This window comes from Halichoerus grypus, chromosome 1 (genome assembly GCF_964656455.1).
Source record: "Halichoerus grypus chromosome 1, mHalGry1.hap1.1, whole genome shotgun sequence".
NCBI classification, from domain to species: domain Eukaryota; kingdom Metazoa; phylum Chordata; class Mammalia; order Carnivora; family Phocidae; genus Halichoerus; species Halichoerus grypus.
The window spans coordinates 125,237,090-125,262,268 of NC_135712.1; the positions used below are offsets into that span (position 1 = coordinate 125,237,090).

The window sequence follows — 25,179 nt, forward strand, 5'->3', positions numbered from 1 at the left end:
CCATAGGTAATTAGAGGCTACTGTATTTATTGGATGATGCAGCTCTGTATAAAAAGGAGTTTACTGCGGAGCAATGGGCATGGGCACATACAACCTCTTCCTTGTCTTAGTAATAACATGGAATTTCTTCATGTCTGGGCAGTTCATTACCTTAGTGCCCTGAGCCTGTGTCTGCCTTACCATCTATCTATCTACCCATACAAGTAGCCTTTCAAACGTGCTGGGATTACGGTGTTATCTCATCATCTCATCTTGCCCATTTCCATTGTTCATCCCCGGAGGGCCACAGCCCACTCCTCCTAATCTACCCACCACCCAGAATTGCTCCCCCTCCCTCCCCGTGTTTGCTTGGCAGCTTTCCCCCCATGCTGTTCCCCCTACTCACTTGAGGTGGAGCATTTTCTCAGGTTAGCAACAGCCCTGACATACTCTGCTCCTAAGTAAGATTCATATGTTGTGCTGTGTGGAAGTTGGGCCAAACATGTTGTGTCGTCCCTGAACAGAAGGTCCTTGGTTTCTGAGTGGAACAAACAAAACTTGCTCGGGCAGTCGATTCCATTTCTTCCAAACAAAAACTGTCAAATGGATGAAACATGCATGAGGACCTGTGGCAGTGAGCAGCTGAGAATCCAAGGATGGGGTTGAGGGGGATAAAAGCTGGGAACCAGCCTCAAGAAGAAAGGGAGCTGCAAAGGATGCCTCAGGATGTTTCCATTTCCTTCACCTGGCATTCACCCATTTTGCCCCAGCTTCATGCTTTCTTGAGGCCCCAGCATCCTCTATAGGGTCCATCCTGGTCTCACCTCCTCTGGGAAGTCCCTCCCACCCACCCGGTCACTCCTTCCCCATTTCATTGGCTATGGCCTTGGGGACTGCTTCCAGGAAATGAGAGAACAGAAATGTGTCCCTTCCAAGTATTACTGTCAAGAAAGATATTAAATGTGAGCCCACCCCCCAATGAGGGGTGGTACAGGTAGTTGTTAAATTTCATGTTTGACTGCATCTTTGATCCTATCTTGGGCAAGAGGCTTAACTCTAGGCCTTGTAGGATTATAAGTGAAATCATGATTATGAAAAGTTTAACATTCCATCTAGCACCTAAGAAATGTTCATTAAATGCTAATTATTATTATCATTTACCTTAAGAGGGCTCACAAAGATATGCTATCTTAATTTAAAAAAAAAAAAAAGAAAACTAATGGCAGGCAGGAAGCTGTTGTTGAGGGGAAAGTGGTGTTTGTAGGTAGAGGACTCTTATAATTAGAATATTCAGGCAGCCTCTCCACCCCACTCCCCACCTCCCTGGCAAGGCTGGCCCTGGGTTGATTGTTCTCCCCAGAGGACAAGCTCCCTCAGGATAGGGATCCTGTGTTTCTCTGGCTGTTGGAATGGTTCTCAGTCTGACCTGTCCATAGGTCAGATTCTCTAAACAAGAGAAATACATTTCCTTTCATGACTTATATCATGGAGGGCTGGCACACAGGATCACTCTCCTTCATTTTCAAAAAGGATAGAGGTGGAGAAAATGAGGGTATCACAGAGCAAGGTCAGGGGTGAGCAAGAAAGCAGATGTGTGGACCCAAAAGCAGGTGGATCACATGGGAACTAATCTGCAGTGACCCGGAGTTATAAGTAGAGCTGGGCCTAAGAAATCCAGTTCCACAATCCACGGCCTCCCGATCCTAGTTTCCAGAAAGGGAATGCTTGAGTATGAGCTGCACTTAGCACTGAACTCCCCCAAATCATCCATACCCACTCAGGAGGAAAGAATGGGAGGCCCTGGCTGGTCCATACCTGCTGCCAAAGTAATGTGTCCCTAACACAAGATGCCTTATCTTTCCGTGAGACCACAGCATGATTTGGGCCCTTGGCTAGGAAACAGTTAGCATCCTCTGTCACAGGCTTCCTTTTGCCATCAGGGCACAGCAGCTCAAAGTCTTCTTCCTTCAGATTCTTAGCCCAATCTTCAGTGTTCCTTCCTGGGGACAGAGAAGGTGGGTCAGTCACAGCTTACAGCTTTGGTTAAGGTGCCCTCATTGAGGGGATGTGACCAACCCACTGACTTGTGAAGGACCTGGGGCCATTGGCCAGCAGAAGTACACACACTGGGGTCACAGTGACGGGGAGAGCAAGAGACACTCACATGTCCATAGGTCAGATTCAACTCACACTCAACCAGGAATTCCTAGCAACCACTCCTTCCAAACTGCCCCACCCAACCAGGAGAAAGTGAGTTATAATCTTGGATGATGTTCAAAAACATCTTTCTACTAAATTCCAAAGCATCTGGACTTCTTACTCTAGCACATGAAGAATGTGACCCTCTAAGCAGGCTGATAATCTCTATGTAATACCATCTGGCATTAGTAATCAAAAGAACTTAACCAGAGGCCCTTTTGTAAGATGGACCAGTGTTCTAAATCTGACACGCTCATACTGGTTCTACATGAAAATGTGCACATGCCTCTGTGCATACGGATCCATATCCTGTTCTTAGCTCCTAGCTTCATCATTTCTGTATTCTCTCTGAAAAAAAGAAAATCTCACCCATTTTCAGGGTTTCAGCTCCTTCCTCCTGAGGCAATTCTCAAATATGTTTTCCCAATTTTTAGTTCTCATCTAAAAGGCAGGATTGCAAATCTTTTTTCATTTAATTTTCATTTAATTTTTTTATCTAATTGAACTACTACTATGTGACTTCACTATCATAAAATTGTATATTATATATAAAATAAAAATATCTCTTTGCCTACTCTCCCCAAATATATATTTACTGTTTTAATAGAAAACTCCAAATTGCCTGTGTTTCTCCCACAAGTAACTACACACACCTTTGCTCACCTTCTAATATTTCTCCTTCCCTTTCTTACCAGTCCCTCCAACTCAGCTCCTTCCAAATGAAACCCACCATCATTCTCTCCAAACCAATTCTGTTCCACTTCATAATGTAAGAATTTACTCAACACTATGTTTCATGCCCTCTGTAAGCCGCAGTCTTATTGGAGGGGGAAAATAGCACACATACCAAAAATAACAATTCTGAATTCAGATAATAACATTTTATATTTTGTAGAGCACACTTTAAATGCTGTGTCAGCTGAACCAGCTTGGTGAGAACATATTCATTAGGGAGAGCTGGCTGGAGGAGGCATGGTTTTAGGCGTGTAACGTTTGTTACATGTACTAACCACTGTACTGACCACCAAGAGACTAATCTAGGCCTGACTGGCAGGGCATATGATAAAGTCCTCAATAGGGACAGAGGCCATGAGAAGAGGAGTGGATTTTGAGAGAAATATGAGGAGTTTGGACTTACAGAGGTTGAGGTTGCAGTGCCAATGAGCTTTGTATATAAAAACGACCACATGGCAAATAGAGGCTCTGGGATGTTATTTAGATGGGAGGTTAGGCCTCTGCTCTACATTCCTGTCAGGGGGTAAGGCTTTTGGAGTCATTGCAGGGTAGAGAGGTGAAGCCAAGAGAGAGAAGCCCTATTCAGAGGAGTAAAAAAAAAAAAAAAGAAAAAAAATCAAGGGATAACAAAGAACCAATCTTAGGGTAACACTCAGGTAGTAGGAAAAAGGACAGCCTTTAAAGGAAAAAGCATAAATAATAGGAGAGAAGAAAGAAAAATTAGCCAACACAGTATTCCTTCAAGTAAGTACTTAGCAGCTTGTGTGTGCCACTTACTCCAGTTAGTGTTGGGATATAAGAGTAGGAAAAAGGAGCTCAAAAGAGTTTCTGTGGCCACAATTTATTACAGAATGAGATGAACTCAATACTACTAGCCACAGGGACAGAAGATGCTATTGTGGGATGGATGCCATCTGAGAAGGCTTCTTGGAGGAGTCGGTGCTGAGCTAGTTCACTCTAGATGAGTTGCTGGGAAGTGCTGAGGTTGGGTGAAGGAACATGAGAAAGGAAGTGAGGTAATATCTGCCTGGCCTGCAGCAGGTTCTCTAAGCAGTTAGTGATACAGAGGGGACGGGTGGAATGCTCATTCTTACCAACTTAAAAAAAATTTTGTTTGGTTTTTCAGTGTCACAGCATCTAATATTCACCCACTAGTTTTAGTACCCATTGATGCTTCTTGCTTGAAACAATTATTACTATATTATTTGCCAAATGATAGTTTTTTAACTTTATAATTATTTCTACATTTATTTGTATTCTACAATAAGGAAGATCTTTCCCTTCACCTTCATTTGTTTAATCAGGATAGACTCATGTATTCCTATTTTATTCCTACTTTATTCTTACTAACATTATTATTTCTTTTAGTGCCCCAAATGTCCAGATTTGGCCAGTAGGAGGGCTTTAAAAAGGCTCCTGTATATTTTGACATATCCCAACATCTTCAGCACGATGTTCCAGGCTCACCTTATATTTTTCCTGCTCAGCCCTAGAATCAGCTATTTTTTCCAAGGGGCCCTGGCTCCTTCTATCAGAGAATGGTTCTAGAAACCAAGATCTTGGTGTTCATTCCCACTGGTGTACTATTGTCTCTAAGTGTTTTCAGTGGACCTAGAATATATTTGGAATATATATATTAGGGCCCAGAAATATAGGAAATAGTTAAAAAGGACCTTTTGGGGATAATTCACCAAATCTGAATATGGACTGTGAACACAGTGAGTGTTAAATCCATGTTAGTATAAATTTCCCGATCTTGGTGATCACACTGTAGTATGTAAGAGTGTCCTCATTCTTAGGAAATGTGCTCTGAAGTATTTAGGGGAAAGGCAATGTCTGCACCTATGGGAAGGTTCCTGGGAGAGAATTCAGGACCACCAGAACCTCACAGTCCTCGCCGTTTTGCCCACCCAGGTAAACACTTCTCTCCTCACTGAACAAACAGGTTGAGAATCAGAGCTCTGGAGCTTGAGTCTATAACATGTTCACAAAGGCATCCTGAGCATAAGTGAGCCCAGCAACCCCAATTTGTAGGGACAGAGGAGCATGTGAATGTACCTCCAGTGTTCTGTCTGACAGTCTGGGATTTCACAAAGGCCACATCTCCCTTCTCCACCAGACACCTGCAGAGTGCCAGACAGGGAGAAAGAAGAGAGGAGGTCAGAGACATATGTGTCATTCAGGAGGGTCAGCTTGTAGACCCAGGGCTAACCATTTGATATCAGCAATTGTGACTCCCATTCTATCACTAATCTTACATATTACTCATGTAAGTAATATAGACAAGAAAAAACCTCCAATTTGCTTTGTGGTTACACAATCTCAGTTCCCACACACTGAGTGCTAAATTCTGGCAGTTTCTCCAATGGAGCTACAGCATTTTCCTGGTATCAATAGAGATATTAGAGGGGCAGTTTCCCATTAAGGTGATTCCTTACTCACATTCTACTTTGTAAAAATTGGGAACTTGTGGACTGTGAATTGTATTTGCACAAACTCACAAGGTGGTTCTAATTGGAGAATTAGGATAACCTTTTTTTTCTCCTTCACTACGGAGAAGCTCAGTTACAATACCACCATCATTGTGCAGTTGATGGACTCATGATCTAACACTAGCCTGAATCAGAAAAGACAGTTAAAAAGTAGTAAGGTCAGGGTCCTTGGGTGGCTCAGTTGGTTAAGCATCTGCCTTCGGCTCAGGTCATGATCCTAGGGTCCCTGCTCAGTGGGGAGCCTGCTTCGCCCTCTCTCTGCTGCTCCCTCTGCTTGTTCTCTTTCTCTCTCTCTGTCAAATAAATAAATAAAATCTTTTTAAAAAGTAATAAGGTCGTAAGGTACACAGGTGTCTTTATAAAAGTAATAAACATCCCATGAAATAGAATTGCAGTTGGGAATGTAGAAATCATGTTCTTTACTTTTGTATATTTCCAGGTGAGTATGGCTGGCTCTAGGTTCCCCAGAGGTGCATGGAAGAGCATGAACCAGACTCCTGACTCCCGTATTCAACTATGGCAGGGTTTCCTCACCTTGGCAATAGTAACATTTTGAGCCAGGCAATTCTTTATTGTAGGGTGCTGTCCTATGCATGTAGGATGCCTAGCAGCCTCTACCAATTAGATACCAGTAGCACCCAACCCCATTTGATAATCAAAAACAACTCCAGACACTGCCAAACTTCCTCCTGAGGGGGAAATCGCCCCCTTTTGAGAACTTCTAATCTGCACTGTACTGCCAGTCTGGAGAGAGCGTCTTGCAGGGGCTTGGATGCTCCTTCACACAGGGTTCTACAGAGAGTTGCTAACTGTGGCACCCTAACTCATGTAAGACTAACAGTCCAGGAACATAAGAATCTCACCTTAGTTCCTAAAAAGAAATCTTGTCAGGACTGGGTTTATTATATTTGGGTCAGGTTTAAAAGACTCACCTGAAAGCCCCTGTGTAGCCATAGTATCTCTCATGGTTATTGGGAAGACACTCCTTTCCTTGAAGACTTGCCGAGCCAATACACAGAGCACAGAGACTGGAGTTTCGCATAGATCCAGGGGCACAGCCTTCCCGGAAAAATTTATCTGTACGGAAGGACCAGAGGAAGTCAGCTCCTCCTAAGTGAGTCAAAATGAGTAGCCTTCATCTAACACATAACAGGCGCGTATGGCCCAGGATAGGTGGAATATATTCAGTGACCTGCCACCAACTCAGGACCTGCCAGGCTGTAGGCTTTAAAAAGAAACTTAATTGAGGCTAGGCATAGAAGTTGGTAGACCATTACAATTCAGGTAGAAAGGAATCCATGGGCATGCTATAGTGTCACCATCTATCTAAAGAGAGAAGAGAGGGAAATTACATAAAAACTGACATAAAAAGGATAAAATTGGAGGTCTCACTCCCCAAGCTTGTGCTACCTATTTCCAGAAGTTTCCTTCCCTTGCTATTTTTTAGAAGAGACTTTAATAGAAGTTAAAACTCCAAACTCAGTTAAGGGCTAGGGGATTTTACTCACAGCTCAGCTGCTCTCCCATGGCTGTGAAATTGCCAGGAGGCTCGGAAAAGCAGAGGTAGTGCCCTTGCTGGTGAGGAGCCAGAGCTTTCTGGATATCTCCCCAGCCACATTTTGCTTCCTCTCGTGTCAGAGAATATCCCAGTGCAGAAATGTGGTCTCATCTCCAAGTTCCCACACACAGGTCTTGTCTGGTTCATAACTGTCTTTAGAGACTTCTCCTTTTAAAGCAGTTGCACATATTTGGTGGTGGCAAGGAGAAAGCTGATGTAAATAACCATTAGAAAACATTTGTCTGGGGCACCTGGGTGGCTCAGTCGGTTAAGCGTCTGCCTTTGGCTCAGGTCATGATCTCGGAGTACTGGAATCGAACCCCGTGTTGGGCTCCCTGCTCAGCAGAGAGTCTGCTTCTCCCTCTGCTCCTCCCCCACCATGTGCTCTCTCTCTCTCGCTCACTCACTCTCTCTCTCTCTCAAATAAATAAATAAAATCTTTAAAAAAAAAAAAAGGAAACATTTGTCTGTGGTTAACTTACACGTAGTTTTCATACCTGAAGATATTCAGAGGACACAGAAAATAAACTGATTCCCATCCCTTTAAAGGGGCCTAGGAGCTGGGCAGTACCTCAGTGAGACTGCCAAGACCTTAAAGAGATCCAAGGATCCCGCACACTCACGTTACCTAGAAAGCCTATGGGAGGGATTGTCCACCCAACAGCCATTTGGAACCCCTTGTTCCTTAGTAACAAAGTCTTAGTTGTTTTAATCTTTTAATTTTTTCTCCATTACTTTTTATTGAGATACAACGGACATATAACATTATATTAGTTTCAGGTGTTCAACATGATTTGATATTGCAATATATTGCAAAATGGTCCCCACAATAAGTCTAGTTAACATCCATCACCATACATCATTACAAAATTTTTTTCTTTTTTTTTTTAAGATTTTTTTTTAATTTATTTATTTGACAGAGAGAGATACAGCGAGAGAGGGAACACAAGCAGGGGGAGCGGGAGAGGGAGAAGCAGGCCTCCTGCCAGGCAGGGAGCCTGACGCGGGGCTCGATCCCAGGTCCCAGGGATCATGACCTGAGCCGAAGGCAGATGCTTAACAACTGAGCCACCCAGGTGCCCCTAAAGTTTTTTTCTTATGATGAGAACTTTTAAGACCTACTTTCTTGGGGCGCCTGGGTGGCTCAGATGGTTAAGTGTCTGCCTTTGGCTCAGGTCATGATCCCAGTGTCCTGGGATCAAGCCCCATATCGGGCTCCTGGCTCAGCGGGGAGCCTGCTTCTGCCTCTCCCCCTGCTCATGCTCTCTCTCTCTCTCTGTATCTGTGTCTCAAATGAATAAATAAAATCTTTAAAAAAAAAAAAAGATCTACTTTCTTAGCAACTTTGAAATATGCAATATGGTATTATTAACTATAGTCTCCATGCTGTGCATTACATCCTCAGGACTTATATAGTTTATAACTGGAAGTTTGTACCTTTTGCCCCTTCACCTATTTTGCCCATTTCCCCACCCCCCACCTCTGGCAACTGTCAGTCTGTTCTCTGTATCTTTGAGCTTGGGTTTTTTTAGATTCCACAAGGAAGTGAAATTATAGAATATTTGTCTTTCTCTGCCTGATATATTTCACTTAGCATAATAACCTCAAGGTCCATCCATGTTGTCACAAATGGCAAGATTTCTTCCCTTTTTATGGCTGAATAAAAGTCTGTTTTGCATTCTTTATGCATTCTATATATATATATATATATATATAGTTAATTATGTATTTTCTTTATGCATTCTATATTTTCTTTATGCATTCATTCATCAGTGGACTCGGGCTGTTTCCATATCTTGGCTATAGTAGATACTGCTGCAATGAACATGGGGATGCATATATCTTTTTCAGTTAGGGCTTTCATTTCCTTTGGCTAAATACCCAGAAGTGAAATTGCTGAATCATATAGTCATTCTATTTTTAATTTTTGAACAAAGATCTAGCTTTATCTGGGACAGAGACATGCCCAAATAAAAGATGACATTCCTGAACCTCTCTGACAACCCAAGTGTGACTATGTGCCTGAGTTTTGAGCAATGAAAAGTTACTTGAAGTAACTGATTTAGATTTCCTGGATAGCTTCTTTAATAAAATGACCGCAGATGACATGATCCAGGCTGCCTGGATGTGATGGCAACCATGGTTGACCTTGAAGACAGAAGCCCCATGCTCAGAATAGTGGAGCAGAAAGAGAGAAGGAGCCTGGGCTTCTAATGACCATATCAGCAATAGACTGCTCACCTGGTCCTTTTCATGAGAGATGGAAGTAAACATATATTTACTGAAGCCATTTATGGAGCCAAAAAGAACCATTCTGACTCAGCTCCTCAACCCCAGCATCTCTTTTAGTTATCTCTTTGAGGTTCACTTTAACCAAATTTTAGGACTATAGAACCAGGGCCACAGCATTTTATACCATACTACTCTTTTCCCAGAACACCTCTTTCCAGCCTGGTCCTGATCACAGCACCGTCCCAGGATTCACTTACCAAATTCACAGTGGTTGATCCTGCTGTAGAGCAGGCCCATGGGGATGTTCCAGCCCGCGGTTCTATCTACTGCAGTATGGCAGGACTTCCTGCCTTGCAGATTGTTCCAGGTGAGGCTATCATCTGCTGATGTCTTAACTACGGCCACAGCTCTATACCCTACAAGAAAGACACCAAAAAAGAATGTATTAACACCCCGGGCCCTCCAGAGTATGTGTCTACAATCAAAGCCTGCCATCTCCCTGTGAAAGCAAAATTATCCTGAATCATTCCTTCTGTCTTTGAAAGGGTCTTCCCCAAAACTGACTGAGTCACTCTGTCAGATGGAGATTATTCTGAACATTTAAAACAAAATAGTAAGAAAACATCATCATCAGAGCAATGTCTGGTGTATAATCCTTCCCTAAATGCATAAAACTACAAAAGCTATAAACCAGCAACTCACCCTCCACTGTGGAATATCAGAGAAATGGAGACTGAGGAGCACGTGACTCCCAAAATTTTATACAGTAACAATTAGGAAAGAGTAGTAAATGACCAATAAATTACAGGGAATATTCTGGCCATGTATTTTGGGATATGGAGAATACAGGTTTGCACCAAAATAAGTATGTGAAGTAGAAATTCAAAATCAAGACAGCTGCCATCTTTAGCAGAAAAATGCATGCTGCTTCTTAAAACTGCAAATAGAAGATCAACCCATGATTTCAACTTTTTTTTTTTTAAAGATTTATTTCTTTATTTGAGAGAGCGAGAATGAGAGAGAGAGAGTACATGAGAGGGGGGGAGGGTCAGAGGGAGAAGCAGGCTCCCCACCAAGCAGGGAGCCCGACGCGGGACTCGATCCTGGAACTCCAGGATCATAACCTGAGCCGAAGGCAGTCGCTTAACCAACTGAGCCACCCAGGTGCCCCTGATTTCAACTTTTTAAATTAGTTAATTCAGTCAACTATTTACAGCAGAAAACAGAGAAGCCTTATCATCCATGGAGCAAGAACAAGTCTTTCTATTTTCGGCTAAAGAGCCTGGGTCCTAGAATGAGGAGGAGAGGCTGAGAGGTTGTAATAGGGGAAGTCACAAGGACTTCCACACTAATGGCTGGAAAACAACCAGAGAGGTCTTAGCACTGGGGCTCTGAAACCCCATGATCACCTTTGCAAGATTTCCTATCTTGTTCCTGTCCCATCTTTTCAGATCCACCCCCCACCAGAGCACTAGCTGAGAGCCAGATTGGCCTGGGTTCCTGGGCCCAGCCCTGGCTGGGAGGCTGGGTAATTTCATGCTCCTAGACATCTGCCTGTGTGAGCCTCTCTGCTCAGCCCTGCCAGGCACATATAAGCAAGACTCCTTGGCTGGTGTAACTCTCATCTAAAACTGTGCAGGCCTTATGTAATGTGAAGCAGTTGGGAGTGATGAGGAGGGTGTGAACTTGCTTGCTGGGTATAGGAACCCTGACAACTTGTAACCTCTGTGAGCTGTTGGTCCTCTTAGGCATCCTTAAAGGATGACGGTACCCACTTACAGGATTAAATGAGAAACCTATGTGCAAGTCATGGCAAGTATAAAAGATTAACCATATTATCAATTATCATCCTTCTATGGTTCTTTTGCATTCTGAAAATTGGTCTCTTCCATTGACTTAACCTACTTTTGATTTGAATTTAAACATACCTTACCCTTTCCCAAAAGCAATAAGAATTAAACTCATGAGGTTACCAATTGCAACTCACCTTCCTCTGCTGTAATGTTACATTTAGGGCCATGAGTTTCTGGAGGAGAAAATGAAGAAGTCATTAAACATGTATTCATTGGAAGTCATGCCATTCCCATGTGTAGCTCAGAATAAAAAGAACCAGGAAGACAATCTACATTTCACCAATTCCCAAACAGTCCAGGCTGTCTGGATTATACAAATTCACTTTTGCTCACTGGCCTCTGGAATTTAGCCCAAAAGTGTGAATTTCAAGTTTCTTGCTCTTTGACCTGTGGCCACAGTGGTCCCTGCCAACTATACTTGAATCCCTGCACCAGGGCACCAGAAGTGTGAGTTTGGGAAGCAAGAAGACCTGCCAGGAGTCCCAGCTGAGAATCCCAGTTGTCCTCTGCAGACAGGTCACTTTTAGCTGGAACTTCCCAGTGCAAAGCCTCCAGTCAGCCTGGTGGAAGGTATGGTAGAAGATTCTATCCTTCAAGATGACTGTGGGGATTAGAGATGAGGGAGCCCAGAGCCTAGGAAGTAGGAGGTGCTCAGGAAACAAGAGCTTTCTGGCCAATGTGGTGTAAATCAGGCTATGATTTTCCCATGTCGTCTCTCCCTGGCCCAGAGGAAATAAAGCACAGAGAGGCACCCCCTCCACTTACCATAGTTCTCTGCCAGGACAGGCACCAGACCGCACTGGCCCGCTATGTAGATGTAGCCTCCATCCAAGCTCATGGCATCAGCCTCTCCTTTCTGCAAAGACACAGCACATTACAGCAGGTGAAAAGAGGCCATCTCCTGTCCTACCTGCTCTTCCAGCCATTTCCTTGAGGCAGCCTTCCCAGCACAGGCCACGAAGGCCCCAGGAGATAGTAGGTGCTGTACCAGATCCCCAAGGATCTATCAGTCAGGAACACCCAGCAGAGAAGATAAAATATACTCTCATTTTCACCCAAACCATGATGAATTAAGGATTAATTTGGGGTTCCTTGCTTAGTTTCTTTAGGAGCAAAGACCCACAGTTAGTCCTCCTGTCCTCTCATAGGATACACTGTCCCAGAGACATTTCCACAACAACTTTCTGACACCAAGAGTTCTTATTCGTAAGACTGATGAGTGGAGTCAGGGACACGAGGCTATGTCTGTGGCATAGAGCACCTCCTGCTGGGGCTCTAGCCCTGAATCATGGCCATGTGGCTGAGTGCAATTTCAGTGCTTGGTGTAGACAAAGTGTTAATGAATGAGTAAAATATTCTTGAATGACCAATTTCTCAGGTTTATAAGCCCTGAATTATAGAGATGCTTAAATTCCACAAGATTGCCAAGCTTTCCATTGGGCCTAGAAATCTACTTTCTAGATATACACCCTAAAGGAGTAATCAAATATGTGGGAAACTATTTGGATAAAAAGTACATGTGCAAGTGTGATTCATCCACTGTAAAACATGCAAGAATAATTCATAACAGCAAAAAAGAAAGAAACAGACTAAATGATGTTATAGATAATATGGACAAATGGCTAAATAGATTGCATCACATCCACACTACGAAATAGATTACAACATTAAAAGATCATGTTTTCCGAGTGCCTGGGTAGCTCAGTTGGTTAAGTGTCTGCCTTCTGCTCAGGTCATGATCCCAGGGTCCTGGGATCAAGTCCTGCGTCAGGCTCCCTGTTGAGCTAGGAGTCTGCTTCTCCCTCCCCATCTCCCTCTGCCCGTTCACCCACTTGTGCTCACTCTCTCACTCGCTCTCTCTCTCAAATAAATTTAAAAAAAATAAAAAAATAAAAGATCATGTTTTCAAAAAATGATTTGGGACATAGGAAAAGCTAACTAGATACGTGAAAAAAGTATAGTAAATTGTGTATATGATATGATCCCATTTAACAGGATTTTCTCTGAGTAGAAGATTACAAGTACTTCTCATTTTCTTTTTTATATCATTCAGGATTTTCAAAACTCTAAAAGCAAACATAGAATGCTCTTGTGATCAACAAAGCTAAACTTCTACCTGCTTACACAATCAGCACAGCCCTGTCACAGCTATCATGGCACACCATGGGTCTCAGGCATACCCACACCATGGTCCAGCCTCCTGTAAGCAGACACAGCTCAGAGTGCCCTCCACCATGTGCTAATACTGGGAGGAAACAGAGCCCCAAGGAGTCCTTCAGATCCATAAGTTCAAAAGTACTGAAGCTCCTGTGGGGCTGGGCTCCCACATGAGGGCAAGGTTTCTTGGGAACAGGTTTTTATATCTTCTTAAGAACATTCACTCAGCCATAGGGACAGGCAGGCAGCAGTGGCAGAAATGCTGCCCTACGGGGGCAGGAGTGACATACCGCGATCTTGGCAATACAGTCTTCAGTGGACTCTGCTGTTTCACACTCTATTTGCCCTTTGCTGTTTACACTCCACTCATCACACTTGGCCCTCTCGTGGTGACCCATTGCACACCATTTCACCTTCTTGCATTCATCCCTTGGGGTATCTGGGCCTAGGGCATAAGAGAGAGAGCCAGATTTCAGTTGAGGCCCTAGAAGTTCCTGCTGGTTATGAATGCTACTAACTGTCTTTATGAAAATGCTGGGATTTGCCAGCAATATACAAACAGGTCCCATTCCAGGAATTCATCGTCTTAGAAAACAAAGGCAGTAACAATCTCTGTTGGCTTCTTATCGTTTAGGTATGGCTTAAAATAATCTCTTCCAAGAAGCCAACTTTCCTCCCAACCCCTCTATCACTTCAGGCTGTTTTTTGTTTTGTTTTGTTTTGTTTTCCTTCTTCTTTTTGAAATAGCACTTAACCACCTGAGTTGTTCTTATTTATTTGTTCATTGTTTTTTTGTCTGTTCCCTGCAGAAGAACATAAGCTCAGCCAGGGCAAGGGCTATGCCTATCTTACTCTCCACAGCACCCTCATTTTTCAAAGGCAGTGCCTGGCTTATGGTCAGTGCAGTTAATGTCTGCTGAGTAAATGGACATCTATTTGACTGTCAGCCTCAGTTCAAGTCACTTCAAGGAAGTCTTACTGCAGCTCCAGGAGCTATTTTTCTTTGTTTTCATGGTCTCATCAGACCATGATATTTTGTTCTGTTGAGTCTGTTTTCCCTTATTCTGAGCCAATCTCTCATTTTTAATCAATCATTCAGTAGAGTGACTATTCATTGGACATTTGTCTTCTCCACTGGTGAGAAAGTTCCATGACAGCAGAACCTAATATACGTTTGTCTCACCATTGCATGCCCAGCACCTAGCACAGTTTATGGCTAGAAGATCAATAAATGTCTGTTGAATGAATGAATAATCAAGCAAACATTCAATGACCCAAGGAAATTCAGGAGCAGGATCAGCCTGTGCAGGGCTCCAGCTTCACTCTGGCACATGCTGATCATAATACTGGCTGCAGATGTACAAGTCTGTAGCAGTTTTATTCTATTTCACTTACTTTGTGACAGGCTATTTGGCTTCACAAAGTGGGTAGGGCGGCTCTGATTTACACAAGGGAAATAATGCTAGTATCAATCCAAGTCATTTTAAGCATGAATTTCCTTTCATGCCTTTTGGTGATGTCCAGGCCCATCTCATGATGACTGACACCATTTAGCATCAGTCTAACACTGGGCAGGAAGGCAGGGCGAATAAAGAAATGTCAGGGTGGGCTTTCAGTACCTGGAAAGAGTCTATTGCTGGTCCTTGCCCACACCAGGTTTCCAGGCTCCAAAAGGTCACATGATCCTTCCCCAGTACTTACGCACATCTTCCCTTAGATTCCGAAGAGCAGTGACATAATCATATCCCAGGTACAGCCACGTGTCCATTTTAGGGGGAATCTTCAAAAACCCTTGGGCAGAGTCCTTAAATAGCAGGTCCTTCCCCAAAGGAGAGCTGAAGAGCTGGAAGACTTTAGATTTGTCTTTGCCATAATGTTCCTGTGTATAGTAAAACACAATAGTGATTGGCTACAGCAGCAAGGAAGGCTGCAAAAGGGGACTGAGGAAAAACAAAACCCCCAGAAAATGAAATTAAAACCATGAAATTTTCAAGATTCCAGGAGAGAGGGCAGTCAAACCTGTTCTTTCCCACCCAGCACCATCCCTACTCCCAGCCTTCTTGCAGTCATGCAACAACCTATTTCACAGGATATGTTTCCATGCCTGTCTCCCTGGTTGCGTTGACAGCTCACTGAGCCTAAGAAATGCAGTCTCCTTCAGAAGCTGACACTGTGTGGTTACCACTAAAACCCTTGATAGACAGATGGGAGGGCTAGACGAGAGGAGGTTGGCTCAGTGCTGGCATTCTGCATGCTCTAGGCTCTAAGTAAAGCTGGCTGTGTGTGTGGCTTCCTTGCAATCAGCCTGAGAGACATTAGGAAAGAGATCATTTCCTTCTGCAGAGGTCATGGAAGGCCTTATGGGGGAGGGAGTATTTGCCCTTGGCCTAGAAGTCCTGGTTTAGATGGAAGGAAATAGAATTAAGCAGTAAGGAGCATCTTCATGTCACTAGGCCAAAATGTAAGGGTCTGACAGGCAATAATGCAGGACTAGGTTCTGTGTGACTCTAAGTCCCTGCTGGGCACTTTTAGACAAGTGGATGAATGTGGCACAGTTCCCACTATGTCCTAAAAACAAGGTATTCCATAGTGGCAAGAAGGGAATGTAGGAAAATGCCTCAAATCCAAGCAGAGAGCACTAAGCAGGAGAGAGAACAGTGAATTCAGTACCTGGGCCTGGTTGAGAAGCTCCCAGATCAAGTTTTCCTTGCCCCCCACACTTCGGGCCACAACAGCATGGGAAGGGACTTGGGCCAGGTGGCAGTCCTTATATTTATCTACAGGCATGCTCTGCGTGTTGTCTGGGCAGAGCAGCTTATATTGGTCCAAGTCAGCTTTGTTTGGCACGTTCTCTGGGGGAAGAAAGCCTGGATGAGCCAACTGCAGACAGGACAGAGTCATGAACTGTAGTCTGTCTCCCCATCCCTTGCAATCCCAATGAATCATAGCATGTGCGAGCTGAGATACCTAGAGCAAACATTGAGGGCCAGAGCACAAAAGGGAACTGACTTGCTCAAGATCCCACAACCAGTTACAGGCAAGAAAGCTTCTGATGCCTAGTACAGGGTTGACTGCCCCATACCCCACAACAGGTCTCATCTCAGCAGACCAACTTCAGGCCAAGTTCAGCCAGACATGGCCCCAATCCCTTGCTGTGGCAACATTGACCAGGAAGAAGGATCCCCATGTCCAGGAGGTTGAATGATGGAAAGAGGCCCAGGAGTCCAGGTGAGGACCCCATAGGCACACAACTCTGCACAAGTAGAAACCCAAGCAGTGATAAAGGAGGAATACAGTATGCTCATATCTGACTACTGTCCATGAAAAGGGGTACAGGGGAAAAAAAAAAGAAAACCCCTGCCTGGAAGGAATGTGTAGATTCTCCTGTCACTTACCAAACACTGTTGAATGCTTGACAAAGGCCACTTCCCCAGCATCATCCATCAGACACCTGTGGGAAAGAAATACATTAGGAGGATCCCAGCAGGGCAGACCCTTCACCTCAGGCTTGAGGGTCTGTCTGATCACACCATCCAGCCCTGGGACAAGGGCAGAGACTGGTGGAGGCCTCTATGCCGACCCACAGAGGAGGAAGCACTATGGGGTACTGATATACCACTAAGACGGTGGGGGGTGGGGGCTGAGCTCATGGGAACTAGAAATCCCTTATCATGTGCCCCAAAGTAGCAAAAAAAATCACTGAAGATATTTTAATACAGGAAAGAGTTTTCAAGTTTCTGAAATGGAAGATAAAGACATAGAGTCTCCTTACAGAGGAAATGTCCCTTGGCTGGCTATCAAACTTTAGGATATAACCAAGGTAAAAGAGGGAGTGAAAAATCAGCCACATGAGCTGTCTGCACAGGGACAATGAGGGAAGGCAGGAGAGAGGCCAGTGCAATGAACAGGAGACACTGCTACAATAGAAAGCAGAGGGACAGTCACTGAAGAATGGTCCAGACACTAAGGATGTGCCTGTTCCCTTAGGCTCTGCCCAGTCCAGCGAAAGAACACACTGGGCAAGTTCAAGGGCTCTGGAGAGATAGAAAAGATCTCCAGGAGAGGGGCTCCCTTGTCAAATGTCACAAGAAAGGCATATGCACTGGCTTGGCCTACAGAGTCCCAGCTGGATCACTGAGTCACTGTGAGGGGATTAGGCCTCCTGGACACCTCTGTAGGCTGGGTTCTGCTATGGGCCAGGTAGGGTCTCCCAGCCTGAGGACATTGGACACTTTGGCCACCATGGAACAGCAGCTGGTCTCACTCACTTGAAGGCACCTGAGTAGCCGAAGTATGGTTCATGGTTAGAGCAGGCACACTTGTCCGTCCCTTTCCCCGCACATAGTTGACACAGACTGGGGAAGGTTGTCCGATCTGCACAGGGAACACAGCTGCCCGCGAAGAAATTGGACACTGCTGCTCAACATAAGACATGTAGCACAGGTCATGAGCCACCCTGGCTACAAGCAATTACAGCTCCCAGCTTCCAGTCTAGACTCTTTAGGGAACAGAGAGTGATTAAAGCAAAACCAGCACACCCAGTCTCAGCACATCCTTATGTGTGTTCACTGATCAAGATCAAGGTTTTCCAAAAAGGGACAAGTTAACTTTTGTCCTCCCACTCCCCTCCCCAAGAACCAGGCCTATGCCTGCCATTGACCTAGGCCTGTCTCAGGTTGCTATCAGACTGGAACAGCTCAGAGAGAGGTCTTCTCTGGGAGTCATATCTGAGAGATGGGAGACCCACATAGAGAGGTACAGGCCAAGTTCATGGGCAGCAGATAGCCACCAGAAAAGCTCCAGCAGAATGGGAAACACATCAGCCACAGACTGGAAAGAACCCCAGGAAAGTGATCAGTAGGGCCCAGCAAACTTGGCCCTGACTGAAGCCTTCTGTTGGGCTTGATGGCCTTCCCCCACCGCCACTCCTCAGGATAGCCTTTGGGTGGGTGTTAGGAGCTCAGAGAAGAAAAAACTCAGCTGACACCTCCCAGGGCTGCTGGTGTGGCAGAACTGACCAGTTTAAAGCTGGTGTACCTCCTACCTCCACCCCCTAGACTCATCACACATGATCACCTGATCATGTCTGAGTGACCCCAGTGTGGCCTGTGTAGGCCTGCCTGATAGCACTCACCCTCTTGCCTACTTACCCCTCTGAAGAGATTCACGTGGCTCAGGCAGTTTCCAATAAAGTAAGCCCATGGGGATGTTCCACCCAGCAGACCTGCCAAGGCCCGTGTGGCAGGACTTCTTGCCTTTGAGCTCATTCAGTTTGAAGTCACTACTCTTCTTCACCACAGCCACAGCATAATAGTAGGTGTTTTTATCTGCCAAGAGACAGTGTGAAAGACCCTCAACCTGGGCCACAGGGAAACACTGCTCATCACTACTGGACTCCTGAGTAGAGAAAGGGAATCCACAGGGCACATATATGTTGGTTGGGTCACAAAGAGAGAGAGATCAGGAAAACCTGCCTAGACTAGCAGGGGGAAGAAAGGACTGCAGAGAGAACATTTGCAATAATAGTCCAAGCAAACACAGGCCTACCATGGCCCTGCAGGGTGTCTGCCTACACCTACCAACTCAAACCCACCAAGAAATTGGAGTTGTAACACAGAGACCACATTCATTCTAAGTATTTCCTGTTCACTGACACAGGCCCAGGGACAGTTGGTTGCTCTCAGAGGAAATGCAAGGCTGCTGGGGCTCCAAGTATGTACTCTAGTGTGGTCTCTCCCCTGTGTGTGGCACCTATGGTTTTTGGAGGGCTCCTCTATGTAGCTCTAAACCCTACTGGTTCAGGTCAGGTTGCACACAGTCTTCTCTGTTTCTCCAGGGAGCACATTTCCTAGCCCAGAAGGTCAGTGTCAGGAGCCCCAGTCCTCAACCATCCCAAAGCCCCAGAGGCCTTGACTTGTGCCTATGGCAGCTGATAAGGCCTCTCATTCCCCACTGACACCCAATAGAGAATGCTCATCAGTATTTAATCTCCATTACCTGCCTGGACAAGACAAACTCAGCATCTACCAGGAGAGAACAAGAGCCACAAACTCTTTCCTGCGTCCCCAAGAAGAACTTACCCTGTTCTGTCCCATAGAACTCTGCCACTACAGGCTTTAGGTTGTAGGGAGTCAGGCCAGCCTCAAACACCAAGCCTGCATCCAGTGTCACAGCATCTGCTTCATTTGACTGAAAGGAAACAGACCAGACCCTGATGAAGTCCTTACTTCTGAGGAAGGTCCACCTATACCCAGGCAAGTGAAGGTGACTGGCAGGTCTTCTTGGACCTGGGGCCAAAAGAACCCTCACCTTGGCCAAACCACACCACACCACACCAAGAGCTTCAGTTGACTCCACCTCCCTGGTGAGGGGATTTGGCCACCATATTCCTATTCCTCCCACATAGAGAAAGGAATGAATTATGTTTCTCTTTCCCCTGGTGAAGAGTCTGGTTCTTGGCCCAGAAACCTATGTGTGATCTTTCAAGATCAACATGAATTAGAGAAGCTTTACATGGCAGACCTCATGGGGGAAAGTTGCCCTCCCAACCCTAGACTGGGTACACTGCCCAAGCATAACAGACACTGAAGGAAGTTGCAACCATGCTCTTACACATATTTATATTGAGAACCCAGTTGCTTTCGTTTGGTAACCTCTTCATCTTGGGCCTTCTGCTGAGGTCTTCTTCAGGCACTTTGTGAAGCCCTCCTTATTGGGGAGGGGAGTCTTAAAGACACTTGTCTCCACTCTGATTCAGTACTTGGTACTTTTCCTTCCTGTCCTGGGACCCCATAACTACAAGAGTCTTGTTCAAAGATTTGGTACTTTCTTTGGGCTTTACCTCTTGTTTATACTATGAACTAAGGGTTAGATGCTCATTATTATTTCCATTATGGCTCATTATTTGTTTAATGGACTACTCAGATATGTCACAGGTCACCACTGTTCAACTCAGCTCCATTTTACAGATGAAAAAACAAAGACACGGAAAGTTTGTCACTTCTCCAGGCTACATAGCTAGTAAGTCATGGAGCTGGGATTTAAAATCAGGTCGTCTGGGTTCATTTCTTCCATTACGGTTACTTGCTGGTTATTTAGTTAGTTAATCTTGGGGCAACTTTTAAGGGTTGGGATTGTTTTTGTTGTTTTATTGTAATATACATAAGATAAAATTTACTGTTTAACCTTTTTTTAAGTGTACATTTCAGTGCCATTAGATACATTCACATTGGTGAAGGACAGCTCTATTCCACAACTAAACACCAAATATGAAACAACCTTTGTGGCCTCCTTGGTATCAGAAAAGGTAAGTATAACCTCTGGCCTCTCCCAACCCACCCCGCACACCACAGAACAAAAATAAATAAGCAAACAAACAAATTTCCCCAGAGCAATGAGATTGGGGTTTTGTGGCCAAGACACCAGGATGCTGATCAGGAATCACTGGAGCCTCAGAGGAAAAGGAACCAAGGAGCCAAGGCCTAACTCATGGGATCCACTAGAGCAGCAAGGATTCCAAGGGGAACCTGAACCAGCAAGGAGGAGGAGGATTAAAATCAAGTATGACCTCCCAGATGCAGATAAACACACTCAGAAGAATATAAGCCACAATGCACAAGCATCAACAGGAACAACAGACTTGGGCCCTCAAGGGAGGTTGAAGCTGTCTAATGCAAAGTTGAGAAGAGCTGCCTATGAGGTATTTACTTTTCTATACAAATTGAAGGCTGCAATCAGAGATAAAGCATAGAAAAGGAAATTATCAGAAATAAAAAGAAAAATTATTTGAACTGGTGCTTCTAGAAACAAAAAATATAACTGTTGAAATAAAGTGATGAATGGGCAATAAGTTGATTAGACATGTTTAAAGTAAGAATTAGTGAACTGGAAGCTATATCTGAAAAATGTATCCTGGATGCTGCCAAAAAGAGGTATAGATGGTGGAAATTGTGAAAGAAGGATTAAAAATTTAGATTAAAGAAGACCTAATATGTGTTATCTTGGAATCCTAGAATTAAAAAAAAAAAAAAAAATGGAGGAACTGAAAAAAGCCAGTATTTAAAGAGATAATGGCTCCAAAATTTTTAGAATTGATGAAAAACATAATTCCACAGACCTGATATACCCTAAGCAGGATAGGTACCAAGATTTTCGCAACTGCAAATATCATAGTGAATCTATAGAATGTCACAGACCAAGGAAATGAAACCTCAAAATTATTCAGAGATGATTGAAGGAATAACAGGATAATACCAGACTTCTCCACAACTACAGTGGAAGTCAGGAGACAGTGGAATAATATTTTAAAACAGGGTAAAAATGTCAAACTAGAATTAAACATTCAGCAAAATTATCATTCCAGAGATTAAAGCATTTGCAGAGAAAACAAGCAAGCACCTGAGAGAGTTTAACACCAAGAGAGTGGCTTGAAAGGATCACCAAAAGAACATATTTCAAGAAGGAAACATATCCCAGAAGGATAGTCTGAAAAATGAGAAGGAATGGGAAACAGACTAAATGACAAAAATGTAGATAAATCTACGTATTCTCTTTCTCTCTTTCTAAATTTTTGGGTGTGTGTACACACACACATAGACACACAAACACACACACATATGTTTATATATAGTGTCTACAAATACATGAAGTATTTACATTGAGTGTTTTAAAAAAGATAGACATAAGGGACGCCTGGGTGGCTCAGTTGGTTAAGTGGCTGCCTTTGGCCCAGGTCATGATCCCAGGGTCCTGGGATCAAGTCCCGTGTCGGGCTCCTTGCTCAGCGGGGAGCCTGCTTCCCCCTCTCTCTCCCTCTGCTTGTGCTCTCTCTGTCAAATAAATAAAATCTTTTAAAAAAAAAGATAGACATAAAATATGAAATGGTAATATTTAAACAGGGAAGAGGGAAGTCTGAGCTACTGTTTCCCAGAGTCCTTTTATTGTTTGGGAGGAGGACCAGGATTATTTTACTGTAATACATTGGTAAGCTAAAAGTATGTAGTAAAAATTTAAGGAACTCATTAAGGAATATAAATAAAGTGTTTAAATTCATTACCAGTAGGAGGGAAAGTGGAATAAAGGGAAAACAATGCAAATGAACAAACATATGTGCAAACTCAATTTTTAAAAATCAGAAAAAGAAAAATCAGAAAACAGGGGAAGCCTGGACTAAAAGAAATCAAAAAGTAATATGGCAGAAATAAGTCCAAATTTACCAGTAATAATAATAAAATAAATGAGATTTCACATAAAATAAATGTGATTGTCAGATTGCATTAATAAAATCCAGCAACAAACAGTTTTCAAAAGATGCACCTAAAGCAGAAGCACACAGAATATTGAAAATAAAGGAATGAAGAAAGGCACAGGAGAAGACTACTAAGCAAAGAAAGTTGGTGTAGTATGTTAATATCAGAAAAATAGAGTTTAGTCAAAAAGCACTGCCAGATAATTTCTTAATGATAAAATACCAAATTCACCCAGAATGATATGGATTATTCTCTCATATGCTGGTGGTAGGAGTAGAAATTGAAATAATCACATTGTCAACTACACTCCCCCCCCAAAAAAGAGGAGAGAGCCCAGATGTCCCTCGACATGAATAGATAAAGAAGATGTGGGGTGTGTGAATATATAATGGAATATTACTCAGCCATCAAAAAGAATGAAATCTTGCCATTTTCCATGACATGGATGGAACTAGTGGGCATTATGCTAAGCATAATAAGTCAGTCAGAGAAAGACAAATACCATATGATATCACTCATATGTGGAATTTAAGAAACAAAACAGATGAATATAGGGGAAGGGAAGGAAAAATAAAATAAGAGGAAAACAGAGAGGGAGACAAATCATAAGAGACTCTTAACTATAGGGAACAAACTGAGGGTTGCTGGAGGGGAGGTGGGTGGAGGGATGGGGTAACTGGGTGATGGGTATTAAGGAAGGCTCTTGATGTAATGAGCACTGGGTGTTATATGCAACTGATGAGTCACTAAATTCTATCCCTGAAACTAACAATATAGTATAAGTTAATTAAATTGAATTTAAATTAAAAAAAATTTTTAAGGAAATAAAGGTAACTAACTACATGGGTAAATTTAAAAAAAAAAAAAAAGAACCACATCGAATTGACTTAAAAATCAAACACTGCTGGTGGAAATGCAAGCTGATATAGCCACTCTGGAAAACAGTATGGAGGTTCCTCAAAAAGTTAAAAATAGAGCTACCCTATAACCCAGCAATTGCACTACTAGGTATTTACCCAAAGGATACAAACATAGTGATCCAAAGGGGTACCTGCACCCCAATGTTTATAGCAGCAATGTCCACATTAGCCAAAATATGGAAAAGCTGAGATGTCCTTCAACAGATGAATGGATAAAGAAGATGTGGTGTATATATATACAATGGAATATTATTCAGCCATAAAAAAAGAAATCTTGCCATTTGCAAAGACATGAATGGAATTAGAGGGTATTATGCTAAACAAAATAAGTCAATCAGAGAAAGACAATTATCATATGATTTCACTCATATGTGGAAGTTAAGAAACAATACAGGATCATAGAGAAAGGGAAGGAAGAATAAAATCGGATGGAATCGGAGAGGGAGAAAAACCATAAGAGACTCCTAACTATAGGAAATAAACAGGGTGCTGGAGGGGAGGGGAGTGGAGAATGGGGTAACTGGGTGATGGGCATTAAGGAGGGCACTTGATGTAATGAGCACTGGGTGTTATATGCAACTGATGAATCACTAAACTCTACCTCTGAAACTAATAATACACTATATGTTAATTCATTAATTTTTTAAAAAATCAAACATATTTGGCATTGTCTTAAAAGGCAAATACATATCCCTTGGCACAGCAAGTCTGCTCCTACATATATATACTCAAGAAAAACTATTAATATTTGTGTCCTAGGAGATTTGTATAAAAATATTTGTCAAGCCCTGATTAGAATAACAAAAAGCTGGAAATAGCCCAAATGCCTGATGACCAGAAAAGAAAAAATAAATTGTGTTATACTAACATAATGGACTATTGTAGAGCTCTGAAAATGAATGAACAATGGCTATATTCAACGATGTGGATGAATCGGCATAATATTGAGGAGGGAAAAACAAGGAGAAGACAACACATAGTAATGCCATGTTTATGAAACTTTTTACGAATCAAAACCGTGCAGTCGTTCATGCATACCTATATACATCTTAAAACTAAAATAAAAGGCAAGAAAGTTGTAGCATTCAGTTTGCTCAGGATGGAGAAACACATCAGTAGTTGTGGGTTACACCACACTACATGGGTGCCATTCCCATAAAATCCAGTGCTGCCACACAACAGCCCTAGAAGTAAGCTATTGGTACTGATGAAGTTTTGAGAACCTGTGTTAGGTTCATGAATAGTATTATTTTATATTATCAACATTTAAAAATAAAAACGGGCATGCATGGACTAAAACTGAACAAATGTCATAATTCAAGGGTTATAATTTAAAGCATGATCATAACTGAGATCCAATTTAAAAACACAAGCCAGGTGTTTTTACCAAATGACTGATTCCTTCAATCATGCTCCATCTGGCTAAGTCTACCTCTCCCACCTCATTACTCTTTCCAGTCTCCTGCTTGCTCTACTCCTGTCATCCTGACTTCCCTACAGCAACTTCAGAAAGCCCAGCTCTGCTGTCTCAGGCCCTTTGCACAAACTGTTCTTCACTGCCTGGCGTATTCCACCAATGGCACCTGGCAGGCTTATCCATGCTCATCCTTGGGGTCTTAGTTTCATTGCTTCCCTGTCAGGGAGATTGTGCCTGACACCCAGGCCAAAGCAAGTTTCTTCTGAAAGTCTCTGTCAGAGCATTCTACTCTTCCCCTTCATTGTACATCACACAATTTGAAATTTACAATTTATTTGTTTGCATGTTTTTCTTCTCTCCTGACTAGACTATAAGCTCCTCAAGAGTAA

General features: G+C 43.2%; 1 protein-coding gene across 1 annotated transcript in view; it reads right to left on the reverse strand.

Annotated features, from left to right (window-relative positions):
- Nucleotides 1-25,179, reverse strand: part of LOC118526094 (serotransferrin-like) — a 55,300-nt gene that overhangs the window by 27,380 nt on the left and 2,741 nt on the right. Inside the window, 14 exon segments of the mRNA XM_036077090.2 lie at nt 386-575; nt 1,795-1,979; nt 4,972-5,036; nt 6,338-6,482; nt 9,453-9,611; nt 11,183-11,221; nt 11,814-11,904; nt 13,496-13,650; nt 14,907-15,084; nt 15,876-16,057; nt 16,601-16,656; nt 17,474-17,621; nt 18,356-18,532; nt 19,286-19,394. Of these exon segments, the coding sequence (XP_035932983.1) occupies nt 386-575; nt 1,795-1,979; nt 4,972-5,036; nt 6,338-6,482; nt 9,453-9,611; nt 11,183-11,221; nt 11,814-11,904; nt 13,496-13,650; nt 14,907-15,084; nt 15,876-16,057; nt 16,601-16,656; nt 17,474-17,621; nt 18,356-18,532; nt 19,286-19,394 (1,879 nt within the window).